At 41.4% G+C, this 21,576-nt stretch overlaps 1 protein-coding gene across 1 annotated transcript in view; it reads left to right on the forward strand.

Annotated features, from left to right (window-relative positions):
• Positions 1-21,576, forward strand: part of CDKL1 (cyclin dependent kinase like 1) — a 32,890-nt gene that overhangs the window by 5,621 nt on the left and 5,693 nt on the right. Inside the window, exons 2-7 of the mRNA XM_075844033.1 lie at positions 2,709-2,992; positions 7,083-7,204; positions 13,258-13,330; positions 15,159-15,249; positions 15,363-15,563; positions 15,659-15,741. Of these exons, the coding sequence (XP_075700148.1) occupies positions 2,825-2,992; positions 7,083-7,204; positions 13,258-13,330; positions 15,159-15,249; positions 15,363-15,563; positions 15,659-15,741 (738 nt within the window). The 5' untranslated portion in view covers positions 2,709-2,824. The remainder of the gene's footprint in view (positions 1-2,708; positions 2,993-7,082; positions 7,205-13,257; positions 13,331-15,158; positions 15,250-15,362; positions 15,564-15,658; positions 15,742-21,576) is intronic.

The following is a 21,576-nucleotide window of genomic DNA, read 5'->3' on the forward strand; positions in this document are numbered from 1 at the left end:
GGTCGTGTGCATGAGGCCTTACTGTAGACGTTAGTTACCAGTCAGATCACACCAGCAGCAAGTTTGATTATTTTTTGGTTAGCCCGGCAATGAAAACTGTTGATGACAGCCAAAAAGTTAGGTACCAAAAGCAAATTTTATTGGCTCCTGCGATTTGTTCAGCACTGGCTTTACAACTTTTGCTTTCTTGTGGCTCTCCAGTGGTTGCAGAACTACAACTCCCAGCATGCACGGTAACGTGAAAAAAACCTCCTTCTATAAACCTATATCTGAAACCTATATTTTTATTACTTATAGGAATCCCAGTAAAGCAAGTGTCTGTGCGCAAAATTGAGATTTGCTGCGACTAATGGTTACGTTGTGTTTTAAACCGATTCTAAAAGTAAAATAAAAAGAAAGTGAGAGAGGAAACTGGAAGCGCAGTGTACAAAGTCGGGGCGTATCGGGTCACCAGAGATAGAGCATCTAATGTCACTGCTGGAGCCTGATGGTCTGCAGTTTGCATGAGCCTCAAGGCCTCTGTTTGTTCTGAAGCATTAAATTACACCTCAACTTCACACTTTGACAATGAGCCAATAACTCGGGGGAAAAGAGATCCGACTTTATATGCCGAGGTCTGTCCCAGGGAACGTAACCATGAAATCCTGAGCCAGCCACTGCAAGACCTTTTACCGTATGCAAGACAATGTCCCGAATGACTCCTTTTAAATAAAGCTGCATTTATGGCAATTAGATTGCATGTTTTTTTTTTGTGGTCTAGACTTTGATGTTTTGTTTACTTCCTTTTCTTGCAACGCAGTAATATTATTATGTTCGAAGCTGCTTAACCAATTCTGTGTTATTAGAAGTTGTACCTGCATAAATAACATGCAGAGGTTGAGCAGATGGAGAAGGGCCAAGTGACAACTTGTGTATTGCCTATTGCAAGATTGTTGCAAAACTCAAGTTGTCTAATGCTACTAGCTGCCCATAGGAGTCAATGGAAAAGTCGCCCTACTGTGACCCAACCGTGTCGATTCCTATTGAAAAGAATGAGATTCATCAACGTTGCTGTAAGATGCATGAATTTGCGAATGGTCAACAATGTCACAGATGGCTTCAAACTTATCACAATGGCGAGCGTGAGATAATATATTCATCACAACTTGCTAGGGATATTCGATAGGCTAAAAAAGAGTTAAAAAGCCATAATACATTTGGTGTGCACCATATGTAAAAAAATTTGGGGGTGCAATTTGCGACCCCTGTAGAACACAACCTTAAGACCGTTTCGGACAATCGTTATACGGCCGCTTTTTAACATCGGTATAAGGCCAGGATCACACATGCAGTTTTTGTCTCAGTTTGTTTTTTAGTTGAACACAAGAGTGGAGACAAAAGAAAGGAGATGCATCAGTGCTTTCTTTATACATTTCCTGGCTTTGGCTAAAAAAAAAAAGGAGTATAAAACTTCAAAATTGTGCATGTGATCCTGGCCTTAATCTGGCCATACACATTAGGGTATGTTCACACGCACTGTTTTCAGACGTAATTCGGGCGTTTTACACCTCGAATTACGCCTGAAAAAACGCCCCTAATACGCCTACAAACATCTGCCCATTGTTTTCAATGGGAATTCCGATGTTCTGTTCCCACGATGCCTTTATTTTACGCGTCGCTGTCAAAATACGGTGCGTAAAATGACGGCTCGTCAAAAGAAGTGCAGGACACTTCTTGGGACATTTTTGGAGGCGTTTTTCATTGACTCTATTGAAAACCGCTCCAAAAACGGCCGTGAAAAACGTGAGTGGCTTAAAAAAAAGTCTGAAAATTAGGAGCTGTTTTCCCTTGAAAACAGCTCCGTATTGTCAGATGTTTTTGGTCACTGCTTGTGAACATACCCTTAGATGTATGTCGCCTTACCTGCTGATTTCTACGGGACCTGTCGACTATCTCATGTAAATGGTGTCGGGGGAGAGAAGGATTGGGCTTTTGACTTTGAACATTGCCTAATCTTTTGTCCGTTAATAGACTCATCTGACAGCAGCTTTCTACCTTCTGTTAGAGACGCACATAGCGCTCCCAGTCCAACTGAAGTTCAGCCGTGATGCGGACAAATACCGCACCATCACGCGTTTTGATTGTAATGTCCACGTGGTTTACCTGCAAAAAAATTTGCAGACTTCAAAAATCATTTGAATAATGCTGTAATTTGCGATAACAATGGCATTCCAGCATCGGGTAACGACCACATCTTCTGGATGCGGCCGTTACGTGTGTCCCTACCCTTAGGGCTTATTCACACAAACATTGAATACGTCCATGTCACAGCCGTCACACGGACGCATGTATTTCAATGGGGCCGTACACATGGCCGTTGTTTCAACGGACCGTGTGAAGGGTCCGTTGAAATATAGAAATAGAACATGTCCGATCCCTTTATAGACTCAATACTATTAAGATCTGTGAAAACGGGACCCGCATGGGGGCAACGCGTTTTTTTACGTCCGAGATTCCACACGTTGGTCTGATTAAGCCCTTCCCCTGTATATTCTTGCACTCCTTGGGGTCAATTTTCTCCACTACTTTGGCTTTTCACTTTAACAATGGCTCTCAGTGAATGGAGTGCCAGTGACATAAATTATCCTTTTATATCATGCTCCATCTATTTGTGCATCGGCCATTCAAAATAAATTATGCTTAAACCGGATCCTTTGTTCTGCTTCCAGGTGCCGCCTAATTGGAAGGAAAACTTGCGAAAAGTTTCTGCCTTCATAGACTTGCCTCTTATTCCTACAGCTGAGCCTCACAGGATTTCATTTAAGCGTCAAGCTAGTCCAGACTTATGGAGAAGTATGAGAAGATCGGCAAAATAGGAGAAGGTTCCTATGGAGTTGTCTTTAAATGCAGGAATAGAGACACGGGACAGATCGTGGCAATAAAGAAGTTCCTAGAGTCCGAAGATGATCCAGTGATTAAGAAAATTGCCTTACGGGAGATCCGCATGCTCAAGGTACCTGTCAATGGCACAAATACATTTACACAGTTACTTATTAATGAGACATTTCCATGTATGAAGACATTTTTCTACAGATGACGCTCGTATCTTGCAATTCAGTGGAATACATAACCAATTCGCTTTAGTCTAATTAGCCAAAGAACCAACATTTCATTGATTTTTACGGGTTTAGTGCATGAATTCGTCCTTCTGTTTTCTCCTTTTACTTCCAGACATTGAAATTTGCTGTTGAGCCACTGAGAGTCAATGCATTCTGTTATATCTTTAGCATTGCTTTTTATAGGGGGGCATATAGAGGAGAGCGGAGCTAATAATCAGGAGGACCTCTCCTTCATCATGCTGGTTTATGCCATTACAATACACTCCCCAATCCCTATCGCAGGACCGGAGGGCCTGGTGCGTCTTCACCAAACCAAATGACATGTTAATGGTGGGAGTCAGAGGTAAAAACTGTTGTCAGACAACCATCAAATGTCTATGGCAAGGTGTCAGACAATCGTTCTAACTCCAGATTCCCCCATTAACATAAAGATGACGCGTACTCACTCTCCATTATATTGAATAGGAGAAATGTATATAGCCATGTCTATTGACCCTTGTCAAGCTGACATTTATTTCATATCCTATGCCATAATTGTCTATGATGTGAAAATCCCTTTAAGGCCCCTCTCACATGACATGATTTAGGTCAGTATTTTGGAATAGTTTTTATAAGCCAAAACTTCAAATGGAACCTACTCGGAGAAAAAGTATAATGTAAATATTACCTCTTCCATGTTTTGGCCCCACTGCTGGTTTTGGCTTACAAATGCTGATGCAGCATACTAACAAAATACTAGTTTTTAGTATTTAGTTCAGTATTTTTGCATCAATATTTGGAAGCCAAACTAGGAGTGAAACCCTTACAGAAAAAGTATAATGGAAAGATTTTGACCGCTTATATGTTTTGGACTATCTCCTGGTTTTATCTGATTCTAAATTCTGACCAAAATACTGCCATGTGAAAGAGGGATGGATGGAGTGACCTGCAGGCAGATCCCATCCTTCCTTGTTTGCAAATGTTACTTTGCCTTTTGGACAGGTAGAGCCGTGTACAGCTTCACACCTCACATAAGAGACATGGCCAAACTCTGCTGGTGCCCCCTCCATTGACCGCTGCATGAGCTGCCACTATTGCACCCTTCCATATATACGTGTGTCACACCTCTCTGGTGCAAGTCTTTCCTTCCCTCAGGCCCCATGCACACGACATTAAAAATCATCAGTAATTACGGACCCATTCACTTCTGTTGTCCATGGACACCTTCCCGTTTATTTATGGGAAGGTGTCCGGGCCGTAGAAAGCCGCCGCAAAAGATAGGACATGTCCTATCTTTTGCTTTTCACGGACCGTGCACACATACTTTATATGGGAGCACGACACAAAAATGTGGGTTGCTGTCCACGGCCACCGGCGGCCGGCCGCTATCGCGGACCATGTTTGTGGGCACAGCCGCGTGCATGGGGCCTTACTAAAAAAAAAAATTATCTGACGAGACAAATTTCAAGTGCAGATGACTTGCAATGTCCCATCATGCACTGTGGGCATGAGCAGAGCATAAAGTCCCTTCTCCTTTCTGGCCACCAACAGGAATTTAGCAAGTTCTATAATCGTGCAGTCAGTTTTTCATCGTTTTTTTTTTTTTCTCCAGTTCTAGAGGAACCTGTATCATTACAATATACATGAAATTTGTGGCTGTACAATTAACGATTCCCTGCGCAAGGCAGTGTAAGCAGTTTGTAGTTCTTTGGTTAATCACGCAGTTAGTTCATAGACGTCTATTTCTCAAGAGTCTTTCCCAATCCGATTTATAAGGTATTTCACCGCTCAGCTGTGCAAATGAACTTATCTGGAACATTAATGAACACATTGGGGATTCACGCAGAAATCTTTGCAGCAGCTTTGTTACGATAGAGGATTGTAGTAAATACTGGTAGTCTGCATTTTCCTTCATACATTTTGAAAGAAGAAATACATATAAACCTGTGGAAGGAATAATAAACAAGAAATTGGGAGTATGCAAAAATGATAATAAAGGTTGTACTAGAAAGAATACAGTAGAAGATGTAAAAAGGATAAACAGAGGTTTCTGTTTGCATCACCGTTTGTGACTGTTTCATGGCTCTGTCGTTTTGACGGAATCGGTACCGTAGTCGACTGCGCTATTCATTCAGTCAAAACGACGGAACCCTTAAACATCGGTGACAAACGGAAATCATTCGCACCGGATCCGTCACCATTGAAATCAATGGTGATGCAAACGGAAACCTATGGTCAATGGGTTCCCCTGACGGAAAGCTCCGACGTAGCCCATGAACGGAGTCTCGACGCAGATGAAAACGAAGAGTCATCCATTTTTCATCTTGTCGGCAGCATATCCCGTGTTTACATGGGGAGATGTGCTGCCAACAAGTGACCGTTTTTCTGGCAGCATAAAAGTTGCGATCAGCCGACGAATGAGTGTTTGATCGTTTATCGGCCGATCGCTGCCCTGTTTACTTGTGGTTTTTTTTGGGGTGGTGGGGGTGTTTTTTGCCAAATAGTGTGTTTTACTACTTGCATTTTTTATGTGCTGTTTTCCACTTTGCAAATCGAGATTTATTCTGAAAAGAACACCGCAGAAAAGAACCATAAAAGAACATTACACACAATGACACATGAGTTTTTTTGAAGAGTAAAAAAAAAAAAAATTATGGAGGTGCATGGGAGAAAAAAAAAAGAAGCCACCTAAAAAAAAAAAAGCTATATTTGTAGTGCGTTCAATATTTCTACACTAAAAATGGCAGGAAAAACGCTAGAAAATGTGTGCAATTCTTTCTAAAAATGCTGCGTGGGATACTAACCTAAAAGGGCCTCTACCGAGCAGGTGTGTTAATTATATTTAGGCATGGGTGGAGGAGCGGCTTCCAGGCAGAGATTTTGACGCTTCTCAGGGACAAACGTAGACTCAAAAGGGAAAAGTCCAACCTGTTCAATCCCAATTTTTCCCAACATCCGAGCTTGTGTGAGCGTCTACCAACTCTAATACATTTGTGGCGACTATAAAACCGTCACCGCAGGATGTCCCGTGTGATGGACTTTATATGCTTTGGTATCGCTCGTAAAATTTTTTACAAGATTTCTTTCTTCCTCCCACGCTAGAAAGTGGCAGCTTGGAAAAGCCATTGCCTTATCAGTATAACATGTGGAGACCTGCTTGAGGAGTGTTTCTCCTGCTCTTAGTAAATAGTAACAACCTCTGTTTATTGACCATTGGAATGCCAGGCCCTATCTGGCAACATGTTTGTGTAGTTAAGCTGCTCTGATCCTCCCTATACAGACCTGCTAAAAAGCAAATATTTAGTGAACGCTGAATTGTAACCAACAATACCTGCTGCTGCGCCGTGTGCGAGTGATGGATAGGAGTCCTATGTGTGTGTGTGTCCTGTGAGCAACCAGGAAAGCCTGGGTTTCAATGGCCGTGTTTGTGTTGTGATCTTAGCGGTATTAGTTTATGCTTTGATATTGTCTCCGGGACATGGAACATGTGAACCTCTCCAAGTATATTATCCCATGATAATGTCCTTTATGGCATATTTACAAAAGAAGAAAAGCAAATCGGAAACTGGCAACATTTATTAGCTTTTTTCATTTATGATACAGGGCATGCGTCAGGAGAAAGACGTCAGGAAGGTGTCCACAAAGGGCTAAACCAGTCAGCAGCGCAGTACAAGATATTCCCGCCTATCACATTACTTTTGGCCAATCAGTATTCTCGTGAGAGCTCCCTATGATGCCGATTGATATAGAACAATGTTAAAAAATCCAGAGTTAGATTTTCTTTTAATAGGCAATCGATGACCACATGTTTGATCTGGCAATTTTTTTAAATGCCGATTGTCATTGTTTCTATGTTTTTGACTTGTTTGCTATTGATATCTATGAAGGTTCCCATTGCCTGGCCACGTAATTCCATCTTCGAATTATTTAGATCTACCATAAATGAAATGTATTTTCTGATGCATTTGTCCTCCCATTTTGTGTGTTTTTTTTTTCTCTTTACAGCAATTAAAACACCCGAACCTCGTGAACCTCCTGGAAGTGTTTAGACGGAAGAGAAAGTTACATTTAGTCTTTGAATATTGTGATCACACCGTCCTCCATGAACTGGACCGACATCCACGAGGGTAAGTGTAGAAGGAGATCAAAGGTGACCGTACATATATGACGTATTATTATTATATGACGTTCGGTCCGCTCTGTTAGTACATAGTAAGGGTCCTATTACACGGCCTTCACAAGAAGCAATGCTGGGTTACGTACGGGGACGAACGATCGTCGCTACGATCATTCGTCCCCATAAATTTCCATCATGTCGGCAGCACATCTCCCTGTTTACACAAGGAGATGTACTGCCGACAACGTATAATTTATGCAGCATTAAATATTATCGATCAGCCGATGATTGAGCGTTTTGCAAAGATCGGCAAAGATTCATATGAACGCTCGTTTGTGCGATAATTGGCCTGTGTAAAAGAGCCTTGGGTATTACTGATAGAGGGATGTGCATGCGAAAACACTGACATGCATAATATAATATAATATTCTAGTTTGTGAGCTACAACATGAGGAAGGAGAATGGGTACAATCTTGGCTGGGATCCCTTCTATATAGGCCCTCTATCAGCTGTATGTGCTGCATCTATAGCATATAAACCCTTGGCCCCATGCACACAACCGTATTTTTCATCCGTAATTACAGACCCATTCATTTCTATGGGCTACGGATACCTTTGTGTGTTTTTACGGATGGGTGTCCATTCCGTAAAATATAGAACATGTCCTATTCTTGTTCTTAATTACGGCACGGACTCCCCATGGAAGTCCATGGGCGTTTCCGTAATTACGGACGGCTATGGATGTGCACCTGTAGCCATACAGTTGCTAGGCGACTGCAGGTTTGCAGATTTTGCATATCATTTGTGGTTTTCTTCTTTTTGCGGATCCGTATCTACGGTCGCACTATGGACCGTATTTGTGGATACCGTTCCGTACATGCGGATAACTACGGATCCGTACGTACGGACAGTATTTACGGATGGATGAAAATACGGTCGTGTGCACGGGGCCTACACGCACACGTTGCAGAACTTGGAACAGAAAATCTGCATCAAAACCGCAGTAATTCCGCAAGTACATTCCGCACCTGAGGCCGAATTCAGACGACCGTAGTATACAACCGTATGGCGGCCGTTAAAACAACAGCTGTCATGCGGATGCATGTATTCCAATTGGGCCGTTCACACGGCCGTTGTTTCAATGTCCTATTTTCTTCAGTTTTCATGGATCCCAAGATAGACTCAAATCTATGTGAAAAGACGACGTTTCACATGTCCTAGTTTGCACTGGTTTGTGTGAATCTGGCCTTTATAGTGGGCTTTTTTATGCCTTTTTTTTTTTTTTTAAGGTGCAGTTTTTACATTTTCATGCGGAAATAGGTGCAGATTTTGGTGCGTTTTATTTATTAACTTGTCAGATACAATTCGCAAGCGAAAACGCAAGGTAAACCGGCATGCTGCAGATTTTAAAATACGCACCGTAGGTCAATTTACGTGCAGAAAAATTCCGCAACGTGTAGATGAGATTACTTGAAATCTCTTTTGCTGGTACTGTATGACACTGCGGATTTGCCACTGGAAAATTCACGCGGCATTAGCCATGAATAAGAACACGGACCGTGTTCGAAACGCGTGGGCTCTCTCCTTCTGCCATTTAGACCACCTTGTACTGCATTCTTCTTCCAGTGTTCGATATTTTATCGTTTATCTTCAATAAAGTGGAAACTGAGTTTTCCTTTTAATCATTATACCTCGCTGGATCCTACCTTCCTTTCTTCTAAGCTCATATACGACTCTCATTGAGTGCATTATGACTTCCCCCTCTCCCGTTCTCATTCCCACTGCCATTCTCACCCAGCTTTTCTGGAGTCCTGAACATCAAACCTAATCGTTCAGTAACATAGAGGCAGCGGATGTATCCGTTTATTTAGGAGCGAAGCTGTGGGAGCTATAATGGAAGCCATTATACTCAACTCAAGCACATGGCAAACTCCATGTTCAGACCCCAGTGTAATACTGTTGTGATACAATCATTGGATTCCTACCCCTGATACTTTGTGACGCTCCCTGGTTAGATAGAAGGTATTAGTAGTCCCGGCTGTCACTGTTAAATGTTCTGTTTGCTTTTAGCATTGTGCAAACGATACTTCATTTTAATTTATTGGCCAGAGTCCGGCACGGTGACTTGGTGCTATGGTAATATTTGATAAATCTCCAGAGCAGGTCGTGTATTAGATGAAGGGCTCACCTTTACCTGATTAATTGAGGACTCGTGTAAACAGCAGCTTCTCCGTTGTGTTGACTTACAGTATGAGGGTTATTGACGGGGACGATAAGGAGTTAGGGAGTGACACTTAATCTACCTTGTCTACTGGCTGCTTATATGCGGATTAAAGTACAAATCTAAAATCGTGTTTGGTTTCCTGTTTTAAGGATTTACAGGGCATTCTTGTGGTTATTATAGAAAAATACTGATTCATTTATTTGCTGGGATAATTTTCAGTACAAATTCTTCGCTTCGGTTATGTTGTACTCCAATCACATACAAAGCTGTTTTTCTAAATTTTACGTTGGGATCTGTGAACACTATAAGTAACTAAGTAAGCGTCCAGCAACTTTACAACGTTATTTCTCTAACGTTGGCTGCTTGTTAGCTCTGCTGCATTATGGTGCCCAGATACGTTGCGGCCATAGTGTGCATGGCAAAACTGCTTTTGGTTTGCCACGTTTTTCTGATACCGTTTCTCCACGATGCAATTTGTACAGATGAAGTTTATTCCCTCTCCCTGTTACTTACCGCAAGATTCTCCCAAGTATCTTTATTTTACCATAGAACGCTCGTTGCCGATAATTGTCCTATGTAAACAGAGCAGAGATCAGCAGATGAACGAGCAAACGCTGGATCATCTGCTGGTTGTATCGTTTTAACAAAAGTAAAAGATTATTGTTGTCGGCAGCGCATCCCCTGTGTAAACATGGAAATGCGCTGCCGACATGATAATAATATATGGGCACGACTCAGAGCGATCGGGGTTAACGACCGCTCGTCCCCATTTATAGCACCGTGTGACCGGAGCAAACGAGCGCCGATCAACAAGTGCCGGCCGATGTAAAAGGGCCTTAAGTTGCTCTTGTCCTTATTTCTACATAGAAACAATGCAGACACTGACTTCCTTCACGCCAATTACATGTTTTCCCAGAAGACACGCTCTGTATATTGCAAGTACCGGTTTGTCCTCATCTGATGCTGTTCTTAAAAGATTATCTGATTCAGTCACATCTAAGACTTTGCAGACTGTCTCTAAAAAGGAGAAAGCCAGAAAACCCTTTGTAGTAAGTAGACACCGTACACCTAAGTGCAGGTTAAGTGCTTGTTACTTTGCTAAGCACGCCGCACTAATCTTATATATGAGGAAACAGTCGCCAAAACAAACAAATATAAGGAGGGGAATATTCTGCAGAACCTCGTTGCTCGGCTTGGGTCATATTAAACAATTGCAACACTCGTCCCCTCCGCGTGTATATTTGCCTGCCAACGTCGTCTGTGCTTTTGAGCTTACGACAGGTCTGCTGTATTGAATAGCTGTTCTCCTGCTTGTGCGGGACACATCTCTAGTCTTGGCAATGCTTAGGTGATCCCAAGCTAATATGTAGTGCATTGCATATATAGCATTATTCAGATGAAAGTGTCCGTTTTGCGTCCGCAAAAAAAGGACCGTACTTCATGCATTTCAGTTCCATGTGGTTTTCGCGCTGTGTCAGTTTTTCAGGTCCGTGTTTCTCCTCTGCAAGCGCTTTCTGGGTTTTTTCTCTGCATTTCTTTAGCAACTAATTCGTCAAACACGGACAGCACACCGATGTCTTCCGTGGGCTGTCTGTGTTTTTCACGCACCCATAGACTTCAAAGGGCGCCGTGATCCTCAAAAAACGGATCGGAATAGGACGTGCAGTGCGTTTCACGCAACGAACACATGCTGCGTGAAAAAACACAAATGTGTGAATAGCGCCATTGATTTGCATGGGTCCGTGTGCTGTCCGTTATTTCAATGGACAGCACACGGACGTAAAATATTCTCGTCTGAATAAGGCCTAATATGCATCTATCAGAATTACTTCCCCGCAGCCTGTCAGCAGACCTATGGGATTTATTCTGCTGATGGTCTCATTGGGAAATAGCAAGGGCTCTTTTCTGCCCTGTTTCTGTTGGCTGGTGCAACGAGCGCCGATCAACGAGACAGCTCGTTGATCGGCGATCGTTTGCTCCCGTCACAAGGACCTATGAATGGGGACGAGCGCTCGTTACTCTGATCGCTCCTCCCCATACATTATTATCATGTCGGCAGCGCTTCTCCCTGTTTACATACCAAGATGTGCTGCCGACAAAGATAATATTTCAGTTTTTTAAAACGATACGACCAGCAGATGATTCAGCGTTTGCCCGTTCGTCTGCTGATCGCTGCCCGGTTTACACATGGAAATTATCGGCAATGAGCGTTCTATGAACAATTGTCTCCCCGATAATCGCCCCGTGTAAACAGGGCAGTCTTGAAAAGACATGAAGTGGCCTCTGGTAGAAGGTTTTCTGCATATGCCAATAAATACTGGAACTTGTCCTTGCGATCTTACTACAGTTACTTGGTTGTAAGGGGTTTTTTGTGGTTAAAGTGCTCCGTAGTTTTCTGCATTCAGGAAGTTTATATAACCAAACACAACTTTGCATTTATGTTTATTTTTTTTATTTTTTTGTAATTGCAGTCTTATCGGCATCCAGGATGTGAGAGGTTAAATTCATAGTAAGGTCCTTTGGGATTTGCAATAGTGAAAGGAGTCCAGTGTGTGGAGGATTTATAGGACAGGCTAGAATTGACAACTGCTTAACAACGCATCCTATGTGTAGATTCACGGTTTTATGACGGGAAAGGAATTCAATTCAGCGCTTCCTTTTGTCTTTTTTTTTTTTTTTTTTTTTTTTCCTGTGGCCGTTCATTTCATCACATGGGTAAGAGTCAGGAATGAGTTAAAACCGTCTGAACCAGAATGGCTATTGTATCATCTCGCTGTCCGGGTCCAATTTACCATTTAGTAGTCATTTACATATTCTTTTGTGTTCATTCTCAATCTTGTTATGCGGCTTGGCATCAAATCTCATCGATGTGTCAGTAAAGATGAAGGGTAGAAGCGGTCTACAAAGCCGCTCTACATTATTTCATGTAGGCCTAAAACAGTCTGTCGGTCTAGGTATCTATCGGTCTAGGTATCTATCGGTCTAGGTATCTATCGGTCTAGGTATCTATCGGTCTAGGTATCTATCGGTCTAGGTATCTATCGGTCTAGCTATCTATCTATCGGTCTAGCTATCTATCTATCGGTCTAGCTATCTATCTATCGGTCTAGCTATCTATCTATCGGTCTAGGTATCTATCGGTCTAGCTATCTATCTATCGGTCTAGGTATCTATCGGTCTAGCTATCTATCTATCGGTCTAGCTATCTATCTATCGGTCTAGCTATCTATCTATCGGTCTAGGTTTCTATCTATCGGTCTAGGTTTCTATCTATCGGTCTAGGTGTCTATCGGTCTAGGTATCTATCGGTCTAGCTATCTATCTATCGGTCTAGGTTTCTATCTATCGGTCTAGGTATCTATCGGTCTAGCTATCTATCTATCGGTCTAGCTATCTATCTATCGGTCTAGGTATCTATCGGTCTAGCTATCTATCTATCGGTCTAGGTATCTATCGGTCTAGCTATCTATCTATCGGTCTAGCTATCTATCTATCGGTCTAGCTATCTATCTATCGGTCTAGCTATCTATCTATCGGTCTAGGTTTCTATCTATCGGTCTAGGTGTCTATCGGTCTAGGTATCTATCGGTCTAGCTATCTATCTATCGGTCTAGGTTTCTATCTATCGGTCTAGGTTTCTATCTATCGGTCTAGGTGTCCATCTATCGGTCTAGGTGTCTATCTATCGGTCTAGGTGCCTATCTATCGGTCTATCTATCTCATCTGTCTAGCTGTCTATCTATCGGTCCAGCTATCTATCGGTCCGTCTATCTATTTACCTAACTATATTATTTATTTTCATTTATTTATTTTGTTTGTCTTTAATCCCTTTGGCACAGGGTTCCTGAACATCTTGTGAAAAGCATTACCTGGCAGACATTACAAGCAGTCAATTTCTGCCACAGGCACAATGTGAGTATAAAGATTGTTGCCTACATGATAGAGAGATATATATATATATATATATATATATATATATATATATATATATATATATATATATAAAATTATAATGTAATATAGTAATGTGACCATGAATAAATAGCACAGTTGGGTTCCCATTCACGGTGTGTGTCAGTAATACGGCCACTTGCTCATCTGCAGACTGGCGGTTTAACAAGGAAGACAAAGATTATTCTCCGGGGACTCCAGAGGATTCCCTAATGAATAATTACACAGCTTTACTGGTACTTCCCTGCATGCAGTTACCTGTTCTACACCAAAGGATTCTACATCAGCAGAATAATGTCTGTGTATTGTATTTATCACTGTTCTATAGGACGGCACTCTGGGAATCCGTATATTGGTGACTTTTCGCCTTTCACATGCAATTAACCGCTATCATCTTCCCTCCAAATCCTGTTCCGCAGCCAGGTTTTCACAGCAGATATAATGTCATGGTTGTCCTTTACTTTACATACCCACAGGCCCCGTTGCTTGTGTCGCCCTGTGATCTCCTCACCATCTCCCTCCTGAGGACATGACATGGCCAAATATAGAACCAATTAGCATTTCTAGGCAGATTACACGGCACTTTTGTGTCTCCTCTTGCACTAATCTCTCCTGTGACACCGCGCCCGCCACTTTGATCATTGAAATTGCAGGCTTCTTATTTTAGCTAATTGTTCCTCTAACTTTTGTTCGTCACCTGGTTAACCCCTCGGTTGCCACGGGTGCATAACATTGTACAGTGTAGATTGTTCATGGCTGTCATCCTGGTCACCAGGCAGTGGTGCTTTAAACCAGGGCATCTAAAAGATGGAGATCCCATAACTGACATGGTTTCCATCTCGACATGTCACCCGGCGTGCTTCACCCCCTAAAACCTCTGTTTGGGGAGCTGTACAATGGACTCTCTGCGCACCTTCCAGTTTGACCCTTTATGTACATATTATAGATGTCCTTGTGTAAAGCCTTAAAATTTCATGACCGTGTCACTTTAAGTGCATATATATTATATACTATTTTGAAATTGCAATTCAGTAAAGGTGTTAATACATGCACAATCTTCTAAAAACTCTTTTTATCAATGTCTGCCTGTAAGGCTGCATTCACACATCGCGTATCTGTTGCAGATTTTGATGCAGATTTTCAAGTGGTTTCAGCAGGGAGGAGAAGTAGAAGTTATTCCTTTATATTTTCCATTCCTTTTGGAAGAACATATACGAAGTATAACTTAATCCGTGTTTGATAACTTTCTATTATAGTTTGTGTTGGTTTTTTTTCTGCAAGACATGCACCACTATAACTAGGACATGACCAGGACTGTTATACCACGCAGTTAGTCTTTTTCTCTACCATATTATGTTTATCTAGACCAGATTTTCTGCGACCGATTTTCAATTCCCCTTATTTTTTATGTATATTGTCCTTTTGGTGAGACGACCGACCACACATTTTTCACTGCAATTTGCAATTTTAGGTTGTCGTTTAAAAGAGGTTTCGCTATAGTTCCTAGTTTGCACACACCCGGCTGTGTAAACTTTTGAACAAATCCTCGAAGCCAGAATGCGCTGATGTGAGCATTCACGCCACTTCTAATTGGCTGAGATGGATGTCAGGGAGGGGCTGTCTTCCTCATATGCATACAGGGCCCCTCCCTCTTATGCATACAGGGCCCCTCCCTCTTATCCATCATAATCTGGGGATCAGGAGGCTGTTTAGTAGGTGCAGATGGGAAGTGCGACATCCGTAAATAAATAACATTGACATTAAACTGATAAACCTTGTATGTCACCAGTGTATTCACCGGGATGTCAAGCCAGAGAATATCCTCATTACCAAGCACTTTGTCATCAAGCTCTGTGATTTTGGATTTGCAAGAATATTAAGTGAGTTACACCTGCTGTATTTTCTCTGCAGTTCATTAGAATATTCTGCATCATAATGTGAATATAAGCACCTATTCTTTGTAATCGACATAAGCTTGTCTTTGCATGCACAGCCGGGCCCTGTGACTACTACACAGACTACGTGGCTACGAGGTGGTACCGTGCCCCTGAACTTCTGGTGGGAGACACGCAGTACGGACCCCCAGTGGATGTCTGGGCCATTGGGTGTGTCTTTGCTGAGCTTCTATCAGGTGTTCCACTGTGGCCTGGCAGGTCTGATGTGGATCAGCTATACCTGATTAGGAAAAGTCTGGGTAAGTGACATGAGTAAAGGTGAATCATTTCCGGTTTACGCCTTTGACCATTGGGGTATTGGTAACGCACATCACTGACTTTTTCATCCATGTAGGTGATCTGATCCCTCGACATCAACAGGTTTTTAGCACAAACCAGTTCTTCAGTGGGGTCAGCATACCGGATCCTGAAAATATGGTAAGAAATTCTAATAAAGGTCGTTGAGAGAGCAAAATCTTATTGAGCCTTGTGCCGTGAAGGGACCGCAGCATGGGCCATAACGGTAAAATCCCACAAAACCCCTTTAGGTTGGATTCAAACACAGCGGTTTTTATGGTGTTTTTTTTGTGCAGTCAGAGGTTATGTGGGGACTGAAAATTATCAGTGTAGTCTCTGCAGTATGTGATACACTCGCTAATATACATTCTTGTCCCCCGTCACGCTGATTATGAGATTTTAATAGCGCTGGCGGGGGCTTGGAAGTCTAGTTGCTCAGTCTTCCTTGATGACGACACGAATCGTCGTCATGTCACCGGCTCCGCTGTACTCTATGTATAAGCAGTAGCAGCAGTACATACAGTACAGCGGGGCCGACGAGTCGTGTCGTCATCAAGGAAGACTGTGCAACTAGACTACCCGTACCCCGCCAGCGCTATAAAAATCAATTAAAATCTCAATCACTGCGTGATTTCAGCCTAAGGTTAGGATCTCGCACACATTTTTTGGTGCAGTTTTTTTTAACCCTTTCATGACCAAAAGTCATTGATGCCCCTGTGTCCAGGTCAAATTTTCCATTTTGATATGCACTTCTTTAAATGATAATATCATAACGGCTTTGAATATCACAATTATTTTTACTTTGTTTTGCACTAGACTTATGAGGCTTTCATTTTCTAGATTAGTTTAATTCTATGTTTTTAATTTTTATTATGAGCAGACAAATCACAAAAAATTTGAAAAAAAACAACTTTTTTTTACATATATTTATCTATAATATATATATGTGTGTGTGTGTGTGTGTGTGTGTGTATATATATATATATATAGAGAAAAGCATAGAACACAGAGACGGCACCAGGACTTCAAGTCAGATGGAAAGCAAAGTGGATTTATTCACCTCAGAAAAAACAGCAACGTTTCGGTTCAACAGGAACCTTTCTCAAGCCATAACAAACAGAAAATAGTGCCAAGTATATATAGGAGGTGCGTACAACAGTTAGCAATAAAACAATTAGCTGTACAATTCTCATTAAATGTATAAAACTGTGATTGAAATAGTGTATTACAAACATTGTCAATATGGTGCAATATTGGATCTTCAAACAGACATATATAGATCTCAAAATATCAGAAGCAAAGTGTACATACACCATGTAAAATGGATAATCAGTACATAATGGGATTACTCATAGAATCAGCAGGGGCCAATTATAGATTAATTTAGATCTATAAACTTACTGTTTACGATCTCTCCATATCAGCAGCGTGTAGTGTTCGCACGTCTCCATTGCGCATGCTCCAAAATGGCGTCGAACCCGGATATTGAGTCCGGTGGAACGCATCGTGCAGCGCAATCGCTACTGCGCATGCGCGGAGACGGAACTTGCGTTCCAGCCCCATTGCGCAGGCGCAGGAAGCGTAAACAGTATGTATACTATGTAGAATTTCAAGCCAATATAATACTTAGAAGAAAACGTCTTGACTAAGATCCCCCAGATAGAGAATCACTATTTATATTATAAAAGATTGCTTACGTTTGAAAAATAGAAATCCATATATTCCTCTATGCCCATTAGAGAAATGTGACTATAGTCACCAATGGGATAGAATAGAGTAGACCATATTGGAAAAAAAAATTAAATAATTTCAAACGGACATGCTGACACAATCATATGTCATAACCATATATATATTTATATCTATTATTCAAGAGATGCCAATCAATAGGGAGATAACCTATACAATATATAGTAAAGCCCTGTATCAAACTAAATGAGGTTGGATATGGATGTGTGGACATTAGATATACTACAATGCTGAAATCGATGCTGTATATGCAAATATAGGAATAGAATTTTCCAACTGGGACTCAAATGGTCCCAATAAATGGGCCTCTGCTGTTTATCAGAATCCTTCATGATGTTTGACAATTCCATGTGTTTCTAGAAAGTGAAAAAAAGAGCAAAACAAAATAAATTACAATATGATATTCACAATCACAAAATTTAGAAAAAAGGATTTTTTTAAAAACAATATATACATGAGAGAGAAATCAAGATAAGACTTCAACCTATCCATATATAGAACACAAGCTATACCAACAATGAACAACGCCCATCGTACCCCCCAACATCCGCAGGCAAGTTACCTCCTACTCTATTACATATGCGGGCCATAAGAGTATTCTATATTAAGCCCCTTAGGAGACATAGTTTCCAACTTAAAAATCCACTCTAGCTCTTTTTTCTTCAGGGCCAAACCTCTATCACCCCCACGTCTCATTTGAGGTACAGAATCAATGACTCTGAATCTCAACTGTGACAAGCTATGATTTTTCTCACAAAAGTGTCTTGATACTGGTAAATCTTGTCTTTTTGTTTTGATGTTAGATTTATGGTTTCTCATCCTGAGACGTATTTCTGTTGTGGTCTCACCCACATAATGCAAACCACAGGGGCAACTTAATAAGTAGATAACAAAGGATGAATGACATGTAAAGAAACCTTTAATTTTAATGACACTACCAGTTTGGGGATGATTAAACGAATCCCCTTTTATCATATAATCACAGATATTACATCCCAGACAGGGGTAACAACCCAATTTAGGGGGTGCTATAAATCTTTGAATCTTCCGATTCGACCCAATGTCGGCTCTCACAAGACTATTTTTAATCGTTTTGCCTCGTCTGTAGGCCATCATCGGTCTCTCCTGAAATTCAATAATCTCAGGAAAGGCTCTACTCAAGACCTGCCAGTCCCTCCTCAGGATCTCTCCTATTTGGGAACTAAATGTGGAGAAAGTGGAAACAAATGGTAGCCGGACCTGTCTTTCTACACTTGGCTTTCCACCTAAAAGCACCTGTCTGTCCAATGCTTCAACTTTACGTCTATTTATCCTCAGGATATGATTTGGATATCCTCGATCAGAGAATTTTTTGCACATCTGATCAAGTCGTGAGGATAATCTGTCCTCATGGCTGACAACCCTCTTGACTCTGATCAGTTGGCTATACGGCAATGATTTTAACAATGCCCCTGGATGCCCACTAGGAAAATGTAGCATATTATTCCTATCCGTTTTTTTGGAAAAAAGATCAGAAATCAACTTGTTTCCAGAAATTAAAGGTTTCTTTACATGTCATTCATCCTTTGTTATCTACTTATTAAGTTGCCCCTGTGGTTTGCATTATGTGGGTGAGACCACAACAGAAATACGTCTCAGGATGAGAAACCATAAATCTAACATCAAAACAAAAAGACAAGATTTACCAGTATCAAGACACTTTTGTGAGAAAAATCATAGCTTGTCACAGTTGAGATTCAGAGTCATTGATTCTGTACCTCAAATGAGACGTGGGGGTGATAGAGGTTTGGCCCTGAAGAAAAAAGAGCTAGAGTGGATTTTTAAGTTGGAAACTATGTCTCCTAAGGGGCTTAATATAGAATACTCTTATGGCCCGCATATGTAATAGAGTAGGAGGTAACTTGCCTGCGGATGTTGGGGGGTACGATGGGCGTTGTTCATTGTTGGTATAGCTTGTGTTCTATATATGGATAGGTTGAAGTCTTATCTTGATTTCTCTCTCATGTATATATTGTTTTTAAAAAAATCCTTTTTTCTAAATTTTGTGATTGTGAATATCATATTGTAATTTATTTTGTTTTGCTCTTTTTTTCACTTTCTAGAAACACATGGAATTGTCAAACATCATGAAGGATTCTGATAAACAGCAGAGGCCCATTTATTGGGACCATTTGAGTCCCAGTTGGAAAATTCTATTCCTATATTTGCATATACAGCATCGATTTCAGCATTGTAGTATATCTAATGTCCACACATCCATATCCAACCTCATTTAGTTTGATACAGGGCTTTACTATATATTGTATAGGTTATCTCCCTATTGATTGGCATCTCTTGAATAATAGATATAAATATATATATGGTTATGACATATGATTGTGTCAGCATGTCCGTTTGAAATTATTTAATTTTTTTTTCCAATATGGTCTACTCTATTCTATCCCATTGGTGACTATAGTCACATTTCTCTAATGGGCATAGAGGAATATATGGATTTCTATTTTTCAAACGTAAGCAATCTTTTATAATATAAATAGTGATTCTCTATCTGGGGGATCTTAGTCAAGACGTTTTCTTCTAAGTATTATATTGGCTTGAAATTCTACATAGTATACATACTGTTTACGCTTCCTGCGCCTGCGCAATGGGGCTGGAACGCAAGTTCCGTCTCCGCGCATGCGCAGTAGCGATTGCGCTGCACGATGCGTTCCACCGGACTCAATATCCGGGTTCGACGCCATTTTGGAGCATGCGCAATGGAGACGTGCGAACACTACACGCTGCTGATATGGAGAGATCGTAAACAGTAAGTTTATAGATCTAAATTAATCTATAATTGGCCCCTGCTGATTCTATGAGTAATCCCATTATGTACTGATTATCCATTTTACATGGTGTATGTACACTTTGCTTCTGATATTTTGAGATCTATATATGTCTGTTTGAAGATCCAATATTGCACCATATTGACAATGTTTGTAATACACTATTTCAATCACAGTTTTATACATTTAATGAGAATTGTACAGCTAATTGTTTTATTGCTAACTGTTGTACGCACCTCCTATATATACTTGGCACTATTTTCTGTTTGTTATGGCTTGAGAAAGGTTCCTGTTGAACCGAAACGTTGCTGTTTTTTCTGAGGTGAATAAATCCACTTTGCTTTCCATCTGACTTGAAGTCCTGGTGCCGTCTCTGTGTTCTATGCTTTTCTCTATTTCAAAATAAGGGGGAATTGATTCATCCCCAGGTGACGAGCACATGGCCTGATTTTTCTGTTATTGTGGAGTGCTGTGTTCATCTATTTGCAGGACTGTATATATATATATATATATATATATATATATATATACTGTAGAGCTCTGTAACAATTAGTTGTCTTCTCTCTCAGTCACCCTGGATCGCTGTGAGCGGATAAGAGGGCTATAAGGCTATATACACACGACCGTGAAAAAAATGTCAGTCAACAACGGATCAACTGTCAGTTTTTCATGGCTGTTTTGTATCAATGTGTCTCAAATTTTGAATCCATTTCCCGGCCGTCTGACCGTTTTTAACCGCCAGTTACCATCTGACTTTCATGGACGTTAAAAAAATGTATGAATTTTAATCGTATGGGGTTTTTTGTCCCAACCCCCTGAAAACACCACAGTGCCCATGTAGATAGTGACGCAATATCACTATAGATAGTGCCAGTGCCCACATAGTGCCACAGTTCTCCTTGTAGATAGTGCCCACATAATGTTACAGTGCTCATGTAGATAGCGCCAGTGTCCCCTGTAGATATTGCCAATATAATGCCACAGTGCCCATGTAGACCGCACCACATTCCCTGTATATAGCGCCTTCCCCCCTGTATATAGCGCCACCCACCCTGTAGATAGCAACATCCCCCCCCCCCCTCGCTGGGGATTCCGCTCCTACAGGGAGCCCCAGATGTCTCTGTCCATATATGGACCGTGACGTCCGGGGTTAACTCTAAAAGCAGAATCCCCTGCCAGAGTGGGTATTCCGCTCCAGGAGTAGCCACTGACGTCACTGTCCATATATGGATAGTGACGCCAGGGGCTTCTCCAGTAGCGGAATCCCCGGCCAGAGTGTCGGCTGGGGATTCCGCTCTTAGAGAGGGCCACTATTGTCACTGTTCAAATGGACAGTGACGTCAGGGGCTCTGTCTAGAAGCCGGCCAGTGCGATCTGACACCGGGGATTCCGCTCCTAGAGT

This window comes from Rhinoderma darwinii, chromosome 12, assembly GCF_050947455.1.
Source record: "Rhinoderma darwinii isolate aRhiDar2 chromosome 12, aRhiDar2.hap1, whole genome shotgun sequence".
Taxonomy (NCBI): domain Eukaryota; kingdom Metazoa; phylum Chordata; class Amphibia; order Anura; family Rhinodermatidae; genus Rhinoderma; species Rhinoderma darwinii.